Below are 16,618 nucleotides of genomic sequence, written 5' to 3'. Positions count from 1 at the left end.
TTAAGGTTCAAGCACGCTGTCCTGGGCACACACCTCAGCTATCTGGGCTGTCTGTCCAGGACAGTGGGTAAATTGTTAGTTGGTTAGTGGTTAGTGATAAAGAAGAGGGTGTAGTGGCCTTACACCTACCCATTGAGCCCTTAAGAACTCGCTCTGGGTTTGAGCCGGTACCTGGCTGCAAACCCTGTACCAACCAACCTGTAGTCTGATGGCTTAGCCACGACGCCACCGAGGCCAGTCAAAATTCACAATGATAATCAGCAATGCTTATGAAAAAGTCTGTTGCAGCATTGATATGAAAGAACATTTTGATCAGTATCGGATATTTACTTTGTTAAAGGCCCAGACCCTAGTTTCAGCCCATGAAAATAGACACACATTTGGATAAGGATTATAACAGAGAGAAGCTGAAGTCTGTGATGTTTAAATAGGGAAAAACTGTCTGAAAATAACTACAGAGTTTATCTTGATAACCATTACTTCTCAGACGAACATGCATTTTTAGAATTATGAAAAATGCATTTTGAGGTATTACCAAAACCCGGATGACCAGAACTACTTCAGGTGTACGGAAATGAATATTCTAAATAATAAAATGTAAGTACTTCTAATTTAAATGATTAAAAACTGCTTTAAAGGAACATACGCTAGCTTTTAAACACTAAGGCATATTTTTTACTATTAGAGCCATTTTTGATAACTGAAATCATACTTTACTTAGATTTTATTGTTTAGATTATCCATTTCCGCACATTCGAAGTGTTTTTGGTCATCCTGGTGTTTTTAATATCACAAAATGCATTTTTCATATTTTTAAAAATGCACGTGCGTCTGAGAAGTAACAGTTATGGAGTCGAGTTTTAGTCTATTTTTAGAGGGTATTTCACCATTTTAAGGTTATAGACTCATGTTTCACTCAATTGTAACGTTATCCAAATGTGTCACAGGTTTGTAGATTAACTAAACTTAGTGTTAATTTTCATGTGTTTAAACTAGGATCTGTCCCTTAAATAGTGAAAAATATGTCGTCGTGTTTAAAAACTAGGGTCGGTCACTTCAGTATATGGACTAAGTTGTCATCATAAACTGATCTGAATTTTCAAGAGCTGCATCAAGACCAAAATTGACAAAAAAGGAACAGAACCATTTTAATTGCTTGTTAGATACATTGTGCTTGCAAAGTGGTATATCCAAAGTGGATTAACTTCCCTTGTATGGTTAATATATAATCAGTTAGTAAATATGTCTGATATCAGTACATGAAACATTGTGTTTTTCTCAAATTGATATCTTGTGGATGTAACAAGTCTTGTAAAAACTAGGGGTGGGAATTCTCCTCAGATCCACTGTTTTCCTCATGGAACATTGTGTTTCCTTGCATTTTAATCGTCCTTTCCTCCCAAATGTGTCCGATGGCACAGATTTTAACCTAGGATTTCAAGAATTTCTGGGACCCCTCTAGATTTTCTCTGTTTTTTTTACAGTTCACCAATTCCCACCCCTGAAAAACACTCCAGTTTATATTTACTGTTTTGGTAATGGAGAACTCGTCTCTTTATTAAGACAGTGGAGCAGGGACCAGAATGATTTTACACATTCCAGATTTATAATTATTCTCATGAGTTGTCAATCCGAGCTTTCTTGTGAGCTGGTGGAATCGGGAAGTGACTGGTTTGGTCAGTTTGTTTGTATTTCTGCATATGACAACAAGCCTTAATTACATTGTCTGCTCACACAGTCATTGATATTGGTCACAATTCTTATTTTGTAGCTGTCTGTGAAAAACCCCCAACTAGTTTGTTCCCACAGAAAGACTGTTGATAAATGTGGAGTACAGTAATAATGGATTTATCTGAGCATGAACTCCATAAAATGTCTTGGCTATTTAATTTTTTTATTTTTATTTTACAAAACCCCTAAAATATTTAAAGGTTGGATCATAGAAACATAATTTTACACTGCTTTCCATAAACATGTAAATGCTTTTAGGGTTTTAAAAACTTTTTGTTTTCTTTTACATTGCATTTTATACTGTCAATTTAATTAACACAAATTCAGTTACAGATTGGCATAAACGTATTGGCCTGGCCATGATAGTACTGGTTCCATCAGCTCTGAACCTTTTTAATATCATACAATGTCATGTTCTGATTGTGGCAGGTTTGTGTGTATATTTTTAGTGACTTAATATGTATATATATTACAGCACTATGCATAATTTTAACTTGTTCATTTGATGCATAATAATAATAATAATGGTATTATGATATTAAAGTATATGTTTACGCTAGTCTTACTCTGGTAGTTTGAAGATGTCTTGACAGATTATTGCATATATATTGTAGGTACCATGCTTTTATCAATGTTTTGTTTTTGTACTCCGATTGGTCCCAGACTTGATTACATTGGACAGATGGAAGTAATCGGACATTGAATCTAGATCTTTTAAAAACTTTATTATTAACATTTTGTTATGGCCATTAGTGGCAGATCCAGAAAATCCATTTGGGGGAGGTGTGTGTGGCCCAATGACACATTGACACATTGTGGCCAAAGCCAAAAATATTCATGAAAGGATGCCTCATATTCTCCAACAAAAAAAGAAGCTAAATTTAAGGGGAGGGGGGAGGGGCCCCTTAGATCCGTCACTGGTCCTTAATAAAAAATATAGTAACAATAAATAAAATAATGAAAAGTACATGTTTAAAACAAATTATATATATATATATACACATACATATATATATATATATATATATATATATATATATACATATACACACACATACACACATATATACACCCACCACCCAGGATTTTTGTTGAATTTACAACAGTAAAAAGAAATGGCAATATATGTATGCCCACTATGCTGCTGTAATCAACAGAGTGTGTCTCACCCCAACCCTCATCTTCACAAGCCCTTGGAATCTCCCAGTGCAATCAATTCTGGAATGACCCATATGTGAAGAGATGTATTAAGTCACAACAGACCCAATATTACAGTGGCGTAGGAAGGTGCCAAAAAAAAGATCTTCCATTTTTCTTTTCACTGTATCCAAGTCTGCAGTCCATACAAGAATATATTTTGCATTTATTTAATATTGTATACTTATATCAGGGTTTGTGTTGTCTTCTAGTCTTTATAGACCGAGTAATATCTTGCCTGTCACATACCTGTGCCGTTGTTCACCTACCCTTGCCACGCTGTTTAAGTCTGCACAGATGTCTACAGATCACCTTTTCGAAAGCATGCACTGTTTGGAAGGAAATGGTTTATTTAATGACGCACTCAACACATTTTATTTACGGTTATATGGCGTCGGACATATGGGCATGAGATCCGACTTGCGGCACGGATTCTGACATGGGCAAACTTTAACTGAAAGTAGAACATGATTAGTACAGTGTAGAATTACGATATATTTCTATTGGTCAATGACCACACAAATATTGAGAGAGGAAACCTGCTGTCGCCACATCATGGGCTACTCATTTCGATTAGCAGCAAGATATCTTTTATATGCACCATCCCACAGACAGGACTGCACATACCACGGCCTTTGATGTACCAGTCATGGTGCACTGGCTGGAGTGAGAAATAGGCACTGTTTGGATATGATTTCTCAGTCTACCAGTACTGATTATAGTAACCGTAGTCCCAGTTGGCAAGACAACATTTTGTTTTCAAAATACTGATTAGCAGTATTGTTCTCGGTTTCATTATAGTCAGATTTATTGTTATAGATATACCTACAGAATGTTTTTAGCATCACAAGAATTGTGTGGAATAATTTGCAATATGTTTCTATTCAACAAGAAAGGTGCTATATACATTAAACCTTTCAACATGTTTTGTTAAGACATACGACAAACAAAATGGCAGCCATAAAAAGCCTTGCAGTCATGCAGTTTCCATTAGCTGCCATAACTTAATATTCGTAAACAAAAAAGCAACAATAGAAAATGCCATCCATTTTTAAATATAATTTATTTTTAGATATAATTTTTACAAAGTATTTGCATACTCTCCAAGAAAAAGAATGAAATGTAGGCAATTAGAACATTAAAACATTATCCAGGTATGTTACTATAAGACCGGGGTACACTGATACAGGATAATATCAAATAATAGTCGGGCATTCCTGCCAAGACATGAGATCCGACTTATGGCACAGATTCTGACATGGGCAAACTTTAACTGAAAGTAACACATGTTTAGTACAGTATAGAAATTACAATATACAATGTATTTCCATTGGTCAAAGGGTCTACCCCACCTCCCCCAATTATTTGTTGGAAGCCATGTGACTGACAAATAAATATGGGCCATTTTTAAAAAGGGTCTCCTTTTCGTTCTGTCCTGAACTCATTGTTTATTGCAAATAATTTTTAAATATCTTAAGATTATAGACAACAATAGCTGTATATGTAGCACTGGATCTAGGAATAATGCCTACACAAGTTTGAATCAATGGTTCAAGCTTTAAATTATTTGCAATAAATAGTGTTCTAGATGAGACAGAAAGGAGATCTGTATATAAAATTGTTCATATATATCATTTGTGGCTTATTCTAAAGAAAAAAAAACAATTACAGCATAATAATTACACTGAAACATATTTAACTGGCCTGTGGGACTGGCATCATTTAAATTATACTGGTCTCCAGTAATTTCTGTTTGTCTGGGGTGAGGGGCTAGTGTTACGTTTCTACCTCTGTTAGTAGAAGACATACTGAATATGACATTTTTCACGTGGTACCACTTGGCTTATCAGAAAGTGAAGGTGGCTACAAATTACTGTATATCGCCATGTATTGGCCTACTCAATGGATACGCCGACCCCTTAGTTTTCCCACTCAATATCTGGTGGTATGATATGTAAGCTGACTCAACATTTATGTAGCTGAAGCAGGCAAAAATATAGATGTATCCGATCGAGATAATGTCAGTCTCCTGTAACCCGTGAATCACAGGAATTTGTTTTGGTGAACTGATCAAAAGTACAGTGTACAAAAACTATTTTAATAAAGATTTCAAGATAAGCTTATAGGTATATAACTACAAAAACTATTTTAATAAAGATTTCAAGATAAGCTTATAGGTATATAACAAGATTAAATTATCTTGGTTCTGTCAATGTACTAAAAATATCTCTTGACTTTACAGCTCTAAGGCTTGTTGCTTCCAGCACAAATGACTTGTTGAATATTGTATAAGAAATTCGATTTCCTTCCCCCTTTCGATATTCTTGCTATCCTACTAGTATGAGAAAATGTATAACTTACGGATGTGCACATATAAGAAAATAAACGTATTGTTATATGAAAATTTGTTGTCGTGGATTTTTACCCGATAGGTCTCCAACTGAAGAAAGGAAAAGAATTTGTTTAACGCCGCCGTAGCACATTTTAAACTAAGATTTTTGGCTATATTTATTCCAATGTCACAGGGCTAGCTCTGCCATTCGCCAAATTCGCCAATTACAAATGTCAGGAACGATTGGCGAAAACATTTCATGTAATAATTGGTATATTGTTGAAAAAAATAACAGTGGATTTTGCATATTTAAAGATAATTTTACGAATGGTTTTACTTACCAAGAGCTAGCCCTGAATGACCTCTGCTCTGTGCTAGTCTTAATTGAGTAAACTAGTCATAGTAGCAGTCCTCTTTGTGGTGGTCAAATGGGTGTATTGACCAGTAAAGGATCACCGTAGGAGTGGCTTTTTTCCTATAAATGAGGCACTAGATACATGTAGACTGGTTAATGACCATTCAACTCTGCATTGTGTGGAGATACGGTCTTCATCACAGATAAAGGTTTTTTTCTTTAGATTCATTTTAACACTTGGTTGAAATAGTTAATGAGGAAACTTGCAGACACTTGGTTGAAATAGTTAATGAGGTAACTTGCACACTTGGTTGAAATAGTTAATGAGGAAACTTGCACACTTGGTTGAAACAGTAAACGAGAAAACTTGCTGACTTGGTTGAAATAGTAAAAGAGAAAATTTGTATACTGGGTTGAAACAGTAAATGAGGAAATTTGTACACTGGGTTGAAACAGTAAAAGAGAAAACTTGCTGACTTGGTTGAAACAGTAAAAGAGAAAACTTGCTGACTTTGTTGAAACAGTAAAAGAGAAAACTTATACACTTGGTTGAAACAGTAAAAGAGAAAACTTGCTGACTTGGTTGAAACAGTAAAAGAGAAAACTTGTACACTGGGTTGAAACAGTAAAACAGGAAACTTGCACACTTGGTTTAACAGTAAAAGAGAAAACTTGCACACTTGGCTGTAACAGTAAAAGAGAAAACTTGCACACTTGGTTGAAACAGTAAAAGAGAAAACTTGCACACTTGGTTGTAACAGTAAAAGAGAAAACTTGCACACTTGGTTGTAACAGTAAAAGAGAAAACTTGCACACTTGGTTGTAACAGTAAAAGAGAAAACTTGCACACTTGGTTAAAATAAATAGTAAGAGAAAACTTGCTAACTTGGTTGAAATAGTAAAACCACCACACAGGCTACTCCTAAAGAACTGCAGCAAGGAATCTTTTTATGTACCCATCCCCAGATGTGAACACATATACCCGTTGCTGGGACAGAACAAGGAAGGAAGAAATGTTTGATTGAACTATACACTCAACATATTTTTTATTTATGGTTATATGGATAAAAAGTCTGTTTTTTGGAGAATTTCAGTTTACATAGGGTCCAGTATTGAGAGATATCACTGTATATCCATTTGCATCACTTTAAGAAAAACAAGGTTTTGCTGCAACATGACGCAAATATCACACCAAGCATAGTTTTAACACCCTGTGTTTGCATATCACTCGGCACTGGATGTTAGTTTTACAATCTTGTTCAGAGTGTGTTCATGTATCAAGGGGCATTGGATGTTAGTTTTACAATCTTGTTCAGAGTGTGTTCATGTATCAAGGGGCATTGGATGTTAGTTTTACAATCTTGTTCAGATTGTGTTCATTCGCCTTCATCAAGAAATCAATCCACTGTTCGTCATCTTCTGTTGTCAGATAGGAATATCTGTAAGAGAAAAAAAACCCCATACATACAATGAGATGGAGAGAATTAAAAAAAATATATAACGAGATCAAGAAAAACTAATAAAATAGAGAAAAATCACATTATACAATGAAATAGAGAGAAAAACTATACAGTAAAATAGCGAAAAAACTAAATATTATACAATGAAATGTTTATCTTTGACCAAATGAAAGGAATGAATGCTGAAGGAAGGAAATGTTTTATTTAATGACGCACTCAAAACAATTTATTTATGGTTATATAGCATCGGACATGGTTAAGGACCACATAAATACTAGAGGAAACCCGCTTTCGCCACTTCATGGGCTACTCTTTTTGATTAGCAGCAAGGGATCTTTTATATGCACCATCCCATAGACAGGATAGCACATACCACAGCCTCTGATGTACCAGTCGTGGTGCACTGGCTGTAGCGAGAAACAGCTCAATAGGCCCACCGACGGGGATCGATCCCAAACTGACCGTGCATCAAGCGAGCGCTTTACCTGAGTCTGAGACGTGAACATCATGGCAATGCCATACAAACTGTATGCGTGTGACATCATTAGAGATGAGTCTGGGCTCAAATTGTATAAGCATGTGCCCTGGACTCCATGTGAAAAGTGGAAAAAATTGAGGGGCATGTTTAATTATAACTCTTGAATTAATGATCACGCAGGGCTTACATCCATTACCCTGATACCGGGAGTGACTCGTACGGAACCATCTACACATGTATATAGCTGATTAAAACACTTGGAAGTGACTCGTACGGAACCATCTACACATGTCTATAGCTGATTAAACAGTGTGCTGAAGTGTTCAACATTCATCCCAAACTGACCGTGCATCAAGCGAGCGCTTTACCACTTGGGCTACGTCCTGCCCTGGCATTAATGTGGACCTTGAGGAATTGCAATAATTGGCGAGGTTTAGACTGCATGTATGTGTTTTCTCGTTCCAGCCAGTGCATCACGACTGGTATATCAAAGGCCATGGTATGTGCTATCCTGTCTGTGAGATGGTGCATATAAAAGATCCCTTGCTATTAACAGAAATATCTAGCGGGTTTCCTCTCTAAGACTATATGTCAAAATAACCAAATGTTTGACATCCAATAGCCGATGATTAATAAATGTGCTCTAGTGATGCTGTTAAACAAAACAAACTCTCATTTACACGTACAGTATCAGGATATCGAGGGGTTAGTGCCAGAACCACTTATCTCCTTTCCACTTCAATCTGAGAAAACTGCACTGAAAACTTTGGAATGCACTTAAAAATCGGAAACTTAACTTTTGCTAAATAGTTTGCTTTTAGATGCTAGCAGTTATTTGTTTTAGTATAAACCTTAAAAGTTTTGTCTGCTAATAATAATAAATCATGATGTAATTAGATGAAGAACTATTTAATTTATTCTGGCTCCTGGAACTTGATCACAAACAACTCCAACCAGCATGCCAGAGCAAGCTATTTTATAAACAGTTTTTCTTACATTTCAGCATATGTGACAAATTGTGTGAATTTCAAGTCAAGAATAATGTTATCTTGCAGTGAGTCCATGTGGCATACAGTAAACATTTAATTTCGCAGCAGCTTCTGAGACACCTATTGGGTTTGTGTTGTTAATACTTTGAAAATGTACAGGCAGCAGGAAGTAATTGTAAACAATAACAAATTATCTTTGGATGGCAGACACTGGAAAGGGTCATGGGTGTTTCCAGCTGTGTGCACAGTAACCTTATCCTACACTGAGATGGTAAATTGTGCTCCCTGGTATTGTAGCAGGTTGTTAGAAGCTCTTAACAACTTTAGAAAAACAATTTGTCAAACAAAGCAAAGCCTTAAAACCAGTTATAACAGATATATTTGTTATACTAATTATTACATGAAATGTAAGCTATCATACCAGTTATAACAGATATATTTATTACACTAATTAAACACGAAATGTAAGCTATCGGAGTAAACTGCACCACCTGTAGTGTTGAGCTACTGACTGAATTAATAATAATCAACCATTAAGATAAGTTAATACGTTTAATGATTTTTAATACACAGTAATTTAACGAAACAAAATGAATACAGGGCCAGTAACTATATTCAGCATTTTTCTTTAAAAGTTTTCACTCGTTCTAAAGTGTCTACGTTTTGACATGTTCTAAAACAAAATTATGTTCTTCAATTTAATGATTTAAACAGCAATTTAGAGAGAATAAAATGACAAATATATTTACAATCAACGTGTAATGATTCCTAGCAGAATGCGCATTTTCGTAGGTTTTACAAAAATGCACGACAATCTCAATGTGTGTAAGATGTTTGCATGCAACATGGGTCACATGTTACTAAAACAAAGTTATATGTGATTAAAACTTACTAAAATAATATGACATTAGCAAATGATTACCACAATTCTACTGTCCATGCAAGTAATACGACTAAAGGTACCTGTGTTGAAACCAAAATCTATTGATTGATATACTTTAAATTGCACATATATGCACTGGCGTATCTGGGTAGCCAGGGATTGGGCACAAGAAGACCTCTTTTTTCACAATACCAACTTTTATAATGCATGTCACCCCATAAAATGTGTAAAAGCAGTGCCCTCTATCTCCACTCCACCCCCAATAAACAATCCTGGCTACTCTAATATGTATGTATATATATATATGGCTAGTGAATTGTTAAAATCACCTATTCCATGTTCCATGTTTTTTTTAAATCCTCAAACTCTAGGCGTTTGGTGTTTGTGGATAGTTGTGTATCAAGTTTCAACTGTTATTTTTGTTACCCTAAGAATTCAATATAATGCAGGTGGAAGGTGTATGTGTCCCGTGATCGTGACTATGTGGATCTACAAAACAAAGCTGGCTATGACACAGCACAACTCGAAACAAATCCGGTAAGTGATATCTTGAAATCTGAGCTGGATTATTATCACATCTTAATTAACCCAGTGTCTTTCCGCAACGTTAATTTTCAATCTAGACCCTGGCAACCTGATCTGGAAGTTGTTTAAACCATAGTTATCATATGTCCTCTCTGTGAGGTATTTCGACACTGGTCTGTAAAATGCAAAAGGAAAATTGTTACTGGCATAGTGGCTGCTCCAACAAAACAGCGACACGGTATCATTTATATGCATTTCCCCATTGACAGGAAAGTACATATCACAATCTTTAATGTACCAGTGAATGCCATTAAGTACAATAAGACCAGGTGTAAAACATATCTAAATACAGTTTAATGCATTCGTCATCAGCACTGATCTGGTGCGTGATTAAGTATAATGTTTGTCTAATGCACTCGTAGAATGATATACAATGAACAATATTTATTATTAGTATGCATATTTATTTTATGCCATTTATATAAAGGGGGTCGCTTCTTCTAACCAATTAGTTATAATATGAACTACCATGAACAGATTCCGATTTAAAGAAAAATACTTGACCTGTATTTACTAATTCATGTTCAACTATATGTCATATATTATATAATGTCTATAAAATATACAATGACTAGAAAAGTTACAATCCTGTGATGATGCCTTTGAAATAATATAAACTAATTTCCCTCTATGCTAAGTAAATTAAAATATTTTATAGCGTATGGTCATAAAACATTTATCATCTTTGGGCTGGCATCCTTTTTACAATAAACAATTCCCAGGCATTTTCATTTTAAATTGCAACTTAAATTTATTTTTTATATAATATTCAAATTGTCTACAAAATATAGACATAGCTAGATCATAATTTTTAACTAAGGTTATTGCATATGGGAGCCATGTTTAAAAAAAGAAAGAAAGAAAGGAATTTTATATTTAATGACACACTCAACACAACTACAGGTATGTGGTGTCAGACATGTGATTAATGACCACAAATATATTTTAGAGAGGAAACTATGGGCAACTATTTTTTTTATTAGCACCAAGGGATCTTTAATATATGTATCATCCCACAGACAGGATAGTAGGCCTACATATCATGGTCTGTAACACCAGTTGTGAAGCACTGGCTGGAACGAGAAATAGTCCAATGATTACACTAACAGGGATCGATCCTAGACTGACCGTACACCAGGCCAGCACTTTACTACTGGGCTACGTCTTGCCCCCGGCAAATTAATTTAATTATATTATTTTTTCTCTAATACACATAGTAATAATTCAGACTAAAATAAGGGAAAACAACTTTCCTGTTTAACTAGTTTCTCTGTCTCTGTTCAGTTAATATTTTCTTAACTGCGTGTTTCTTCTGTAGAACTAAATGAACTCTGCAATCACTTCTTATTAAACTATTTACATAACCGGCAATTATTCAGCAACTAGTTAACAACACACACATTTGACTACATTCCAGATGTCTAAGAACTAAACACTTCCAGCCCCCCCCCCCCCCCCCCCCCCCATTGTCTGCAATCCATCTCAGATTATCACAAACGGACCGGTCATCGTGATGCGTAAACAGTCAATTCTAGCTACTTCAGCCAGAGTTGTTATTTCTTTGCAAGCCAAAACACCCAGCCTGAGATAGTTTACATGAAACACCTTTCGCTGGATGTAAACACTTAGAGCTAGCATATGTCATTAGCCTGTCATGTGGTATGGCACCTAGGATTCAATCTTCTCAGACAGTTTACAGCCCACCACAATCCAGTGTTGTAAGCTAAAGCATTATGTCTGTCAGCTATGGGTGATACTACAAAATTCTAGCGAGACAGAATAAGGTAGTGCTAAAAACATGGTTTTTGCCTTTTGTGGATATGGACATAAAAGATAATTGGTTTGGGTTCTGTTCTATAAAAGCATAAATAAATGACTGGTTTGAATGAGACATTGTGTAATGATAGTACACCTTCCCATGATGCTGACAAGGTGATTAACTCATTTTTGTATAATTCACCATATAATGGGTTCTGGCACTAACCCCTTGATATATTACAAAAATGTGGTAATGGATGTAAGTCATATTCATGTAAGCCCCGTGTGATCATTAACTAAAGAGTTTAGACGGTACCAATTATAATTAAACATGCACCTCAATTTTTTTCACATGGAGTCCAGGGCCCATGCTTATAAAAGTTGAGCCCAGACTCATCTCTAATGATGTCACAAGCATACAATTTGTATGGCGTTGCCATGACGTTCACATCTCAGACTGACAGACTCTATTAAGACAGAAAGACATGTTTTATTTAACGATGCACTCAACACATTTTATTTACGGTTATATGGCATCAAACATATGGTTAAGGACCACAGAGATATTGAGAGAGGAAACCCGATCGCCACTTCATGGGCTACTCTTTCCAATTAGCAGCAAGGGATCTTTTATATGCACCATCCTACAGACAGGGTAGTACATACCACGGCCTTTGATATACCAGTCATGGGGCACTGGCTGGAACGAGAAATAGCCCAGTTTTATAAGCACCAGGCCAGGTTACCCAATACATATAATTAGTAAACATACCTCATAAAACTAAGATGGTTTGCAATTTCTGACGATAGTGTGTTGCTCTGAAATAAAGAGAAAAACATTTGCTTTACACAAAACAAAACATACTGCTAAAGGATTACAGTAAATAACAAAAGATCTAGGTGATTACAACTGTGCCTGATCACCGAGTATCAAAAATAACTATAGCCCAAATATTGACCAACTACATCACTGACAGCAATTACATCTCTGAGAACACTTCCACAATTATTCATTTCTCCTCCGAACTGAATATGAACATGCAAATAGGCTTAGTAAATACATGTGTATTTCAGCAATTTGCAGATTACATTAGCGGCTTTGAGGACAAATGAGCTGGGTAGATCAATGTTTAAAACTTTATTAGAATATGATTACATTAATTCTGACACACCTACATTCTCCCAGCATTTACTATAGCTCTAGTATAAAAATAGAAATGACAGCCATTCACTGCTGAGGGTTTCTAAATATTCCTTTTGATTTTAACTGAATTATTCACTAACATACCCGCATTAAAATAATATTTAATTTTGCCATAAATATTGCATTGAACATTCAGTGAATAAAGGAATATAAACTTGAATGTGTAGATTAATAAACAAATAATACTTAACTCACCAATATGTGGCTTGTAAATTGTTTTTTTAAGAATGCACACTCCCTCGCACCTTTTCCACTACATAGAATTAATACCAAAAGTTTGTTTTGTTTAATGACACCACTGAAGCACATTTGGTAATTCTGACTCGTAGTCATCAGAGGAAATCTGCTACATTTTTCCCCAACGCAGAAAGAGATCTTTTATATGCACTTTCCCACAGACAGGAAAGCACATACCATGGCCTTTGACCAGTTGTGGTGCACTGATTGGAACGAGAAAAAAACAATTAGTTGAATGGATGCAAACCCCTCAAACGAGCACTCAACCGACTGAGCTAAGTCCCGTCCCCCTAGTATTAATAAGTTCAAACAAGGAAACTAGATTAACTTACATGTTCTCTCACTACTTCATCTGAAATGGGTGGATACAGACTGGCCGCCAAATCATCAACTAGCGGACTCAGTCTGATCACAGCTTCCACCACCTTGTCCAGCACCTCGACGGCCATCTTGGATTGACAGCTGCCCTGGGACTTGACTGCTGACTCAGTCTTCTTGAGCAGTGACTTGACGGTTTTGATGAGACCGGTACACGACACGACAAGAGTTTTGTCTTCTGCGCTCCATGACACCTCTGGTTCGTCGTCAGCTCTCTCCTGCATCTCGTTAAAATCAGCCACTTCTTCACAGTGCACAGCCTGAAGATGAAATGAAATAATGAGGAGACAGCAATGCTTGCTTAATGACACACCAGATAGTGAAACTCAGAATACCATGGGGCGGGATGTAGCCCAGTGGTAAAGCGTTCGCTATTTATATTATTGAAAAATTCAATAAGGGTGACAGACAAATTAACACCAGATTCATACAGTTATGAACGTCATTTTTCCAAGTAAAATATTATTTGGACCAATCCAAGCATAACAAAAGTATTTCAAGATTGAAATGACTAAAATATGCAACTTCGAGAATGAATCTTTATGATGAGCTTAACGGACATCCTGTATGTTTTATTTAACAACACACTCAACACATTTTATTTACTATTATATGGCGTCAGACATATGGTTACGGACCACACAGATACTGAGAGAGGAAACCCGCTGTCGCCACTTCATGGGCTACTCTTGTTCGATTAGCAGCAAGGGATCTTTTATATGCACCATCCTACAGACAGGGTAGTACATACCACAGCCTTTGATATACCAGTCGTGGTGCACTGACTGGAACGAGAAATAGCCGAATGGGCCCACTGACGGGGATCGATCCCACACTGACCGCGCATCAAGCAAGCGCTTTACCACTGGGCTACGTCTCGCCCCCAGACATCCTGCAATACATTTTCCACAAGCCTCACCTCATGTAGTTCCTGCAGAGCATCAGTAACAAGCTCCGAGGTGTCGGCAACAACAGCCAGACTGGCCTCTTTATTGTCTGTAAACACACAAAAACAAAACGTGACATCCAATAAAAGAGTGTACAGGATTTGTACATTTTGTCTTTAAAATCTTGATTAGCGAGTTTTGTTAGTTAATTAAAAATTGAGTAGCAACTACTGTTTAATTTTAAAAAATTGTGTATCTATCTCTGAAACTTGTGTGACAAATCTCAATGCAATACTGAAAAAGATGTTCTCTAGAATGCCTGTGACAGTGTTTATTTTGTATTTATAAACATATTAAAATAAGGAAAGGAAAAGAAAGTGAACCTTTCCTTAATGACACCCTGTCATATGTGAAAATATATCTACTAAGTTTTACGAAAATTGGAGTAGAAAGTGAGAGAAGAAACTCAGAGAAGAAACTCGCTGCTAACACATAAGTTACAGCAGGTCTCTGAGAAAATTAACTGAACATTTGTGTAAACCATTTGTGGATTTTGCAAAAACAAGTTGATGTAACTCTTTTCAATTTTTGCATCACCCATCATGACCTAAATAATGTCCTAAATATGTTTGAATGAAGACTTTTTGTGATGCAAAACTAGCCTTATGTGAGCAATGTGCAAAAGAAACTATATTGTCTCACAGTGTGCATATTCAGTTCTGATATGTCAGTTGTGGAGCAAGCCTCATGCCTAATATAAAACCATTAAAGTGTAGACTCAAAGACTTCAGTAATGTCTTGTGACTTTAATGTCATGGCAACACATGTATGTGATATCATTAAAGATTTGTAAATAGATTCTTATAGGCTAGACTGATGGGAGTAAACTAGCGAGATATGGGGAGCCAAAGAGAGAGCTCCCCTTAAATGACAAGGTCTGAAAATTATGAATATTTCTATTTATTTTGTAAATTTTCCTTTATTTTAAAAACGAAATACCAACAGAGCTGCTATTAATGCCACTGAATTAGTGTCAAGTGATGTTATGTTGGTCAGTATAGGCATCAGAAGATGGCAGCAACTGGAGGGGGGGGGGGGGGGGGGGCACTTATTAAATTCAAGTTCATATTGTGGCCCCCGAGTTTCTGAGTTGGGGGGGGGGGCAGTACCCCCTGGCCCCCCGTTTCCGATGCCTATGGTCAGTGATGCCATCAACAATAGTTACAGCACTTTATTTAGTGATTACAACACACAGGCGTAAGAAGGTGCCAAAAAGTGGGGCACACACACACATATATATATATATATATATATATACATACATACATACATACATACATACATACATACATATATACATATATACATGTATAAATACCATCGCTGCTGCTACAAAGTGGGGGGTGGGCACATAACCCTACTGCCCCTCCCACCACTTCCTATGCCAGTGCAAAACCAAAATTCACTACACATGGACACCATCATTGTTTTAATGATAGATTCAGACATTTCACTCAGCGTTACACAATTCGTTTTTTGGTGGTTTCTGTTTGTACAGTGTAGACTATTCTCCGACAGAATGAGAAATTTCACTTAGTGTTACACATTACATTTTTTTGTGGTTTCTGTTTGTACAGTCACATTGTAGTCAGTGTAGATCATTCACTGACAGATTCATAAATTTTACTCAATGTTACACAATATGATGTAGACTATTCACCTTTAGGCAGGGATGGGAATGAGTCAGCCTGTTGCCAGACTTGACCTGTTGTCTGCAGCTGTTCAGATGACCTAGTGCACAAAGAACAAGTAATTAGTGTGATCTACTTTTAAAAAAACTCATAAGACAAAAAACAAACAAATATTTAACATGGAGACAAAGAAATTTTTGTTTCGTTTTACATATTACAAAGTACAAACATGGATGATGATAACAGAGACGCTCATGGCTAGCTCTGGGTGAGCAAAGAAATTTGCCAAATGGTCTATTAAACTTTAAAAATTGCAGAAATTGTCAGTTATTTTCTAGAAGCCCTATCTGGCATGGCAATAATAGTTATTTACTAGCCCAACAGTGAATATCACTAGCCATGGGAGTGGGGCTACCATAATCTAGAAGCCCTGTCTGGCATGGCAATAATAGT

At 36.2% G+C, this 16,618-nt stretch overlaps 1 protein-coding gene and 1 long non-coding RNA gene across 2 annotated transcripts in view; one reads left to right on the top strand and one right to left on the bottom strand.

Annotated features, from left to right (window-relative positions):
• The first annotated feature begins 933 nt into the window (after positions 1-933).
• Positions 934-5,332, top strand: LOC121388076. Its single transcript, XR_005959929.1, has 2 exons — positions 934-5,054; positions 5,106-5,332. It is a non-coding gene; the product is annotated as an uncharacterized LOC121388076 (long non-coding RNA).
• LOC121388075 (cyclin-D1-binding protein 1 homolog) overlaps positions 3,975-16,618 on the bottom strand; it is a 25,003-nt gene continuing 12,359 nt past the window's right edge. The window contains exons 6-10 of the mRNA XM_041519285.1: positions 16,195-16,265; positions 14,507-14,583; positions 13,542-13,847; positions 12,541-12,587; positions 3,975-7,054 (exon numbers count right to left, since the gene is read on the bottom strand). Coding sequence (XP_041375219.1) covers positions 6,946-7,054; positions 12,541-12,587; positions 13,542-13,847; positions 14,507-14,583; positions 16,195-16,265 — 610 coding nt within the window. The 3' untranslated portion in view covers positions 3,975-6,945. The remainder of the gene's footprint in view (positions 7,055-12,540; positions 12,588-13,541; positions 13,848-14,506; positions 14,584-16,194; positions 16,266-16,618) is intronic.

The sequence above is a fragment of the Gigantopelta aegis genome, chromosome 14, assembly GCF_016097555.1.
Source record: "Gigantopelta aegis isolate Gae_Host chromosome 14, Gae_host_genome, whole genome shotgun sequence".
Lineage (NCBI taxonomy): Eukaryota > Metazoa > Mollusca > Gastropoda > Neomphalida > Peltospiridae > Gigantopelta > Gigantopelta aegis.
The sequence above is the reverse complement of the archived record's forward strand: the minus strand, read 5'-3'. Positions and strand labels throughout refer to the sequence as shown.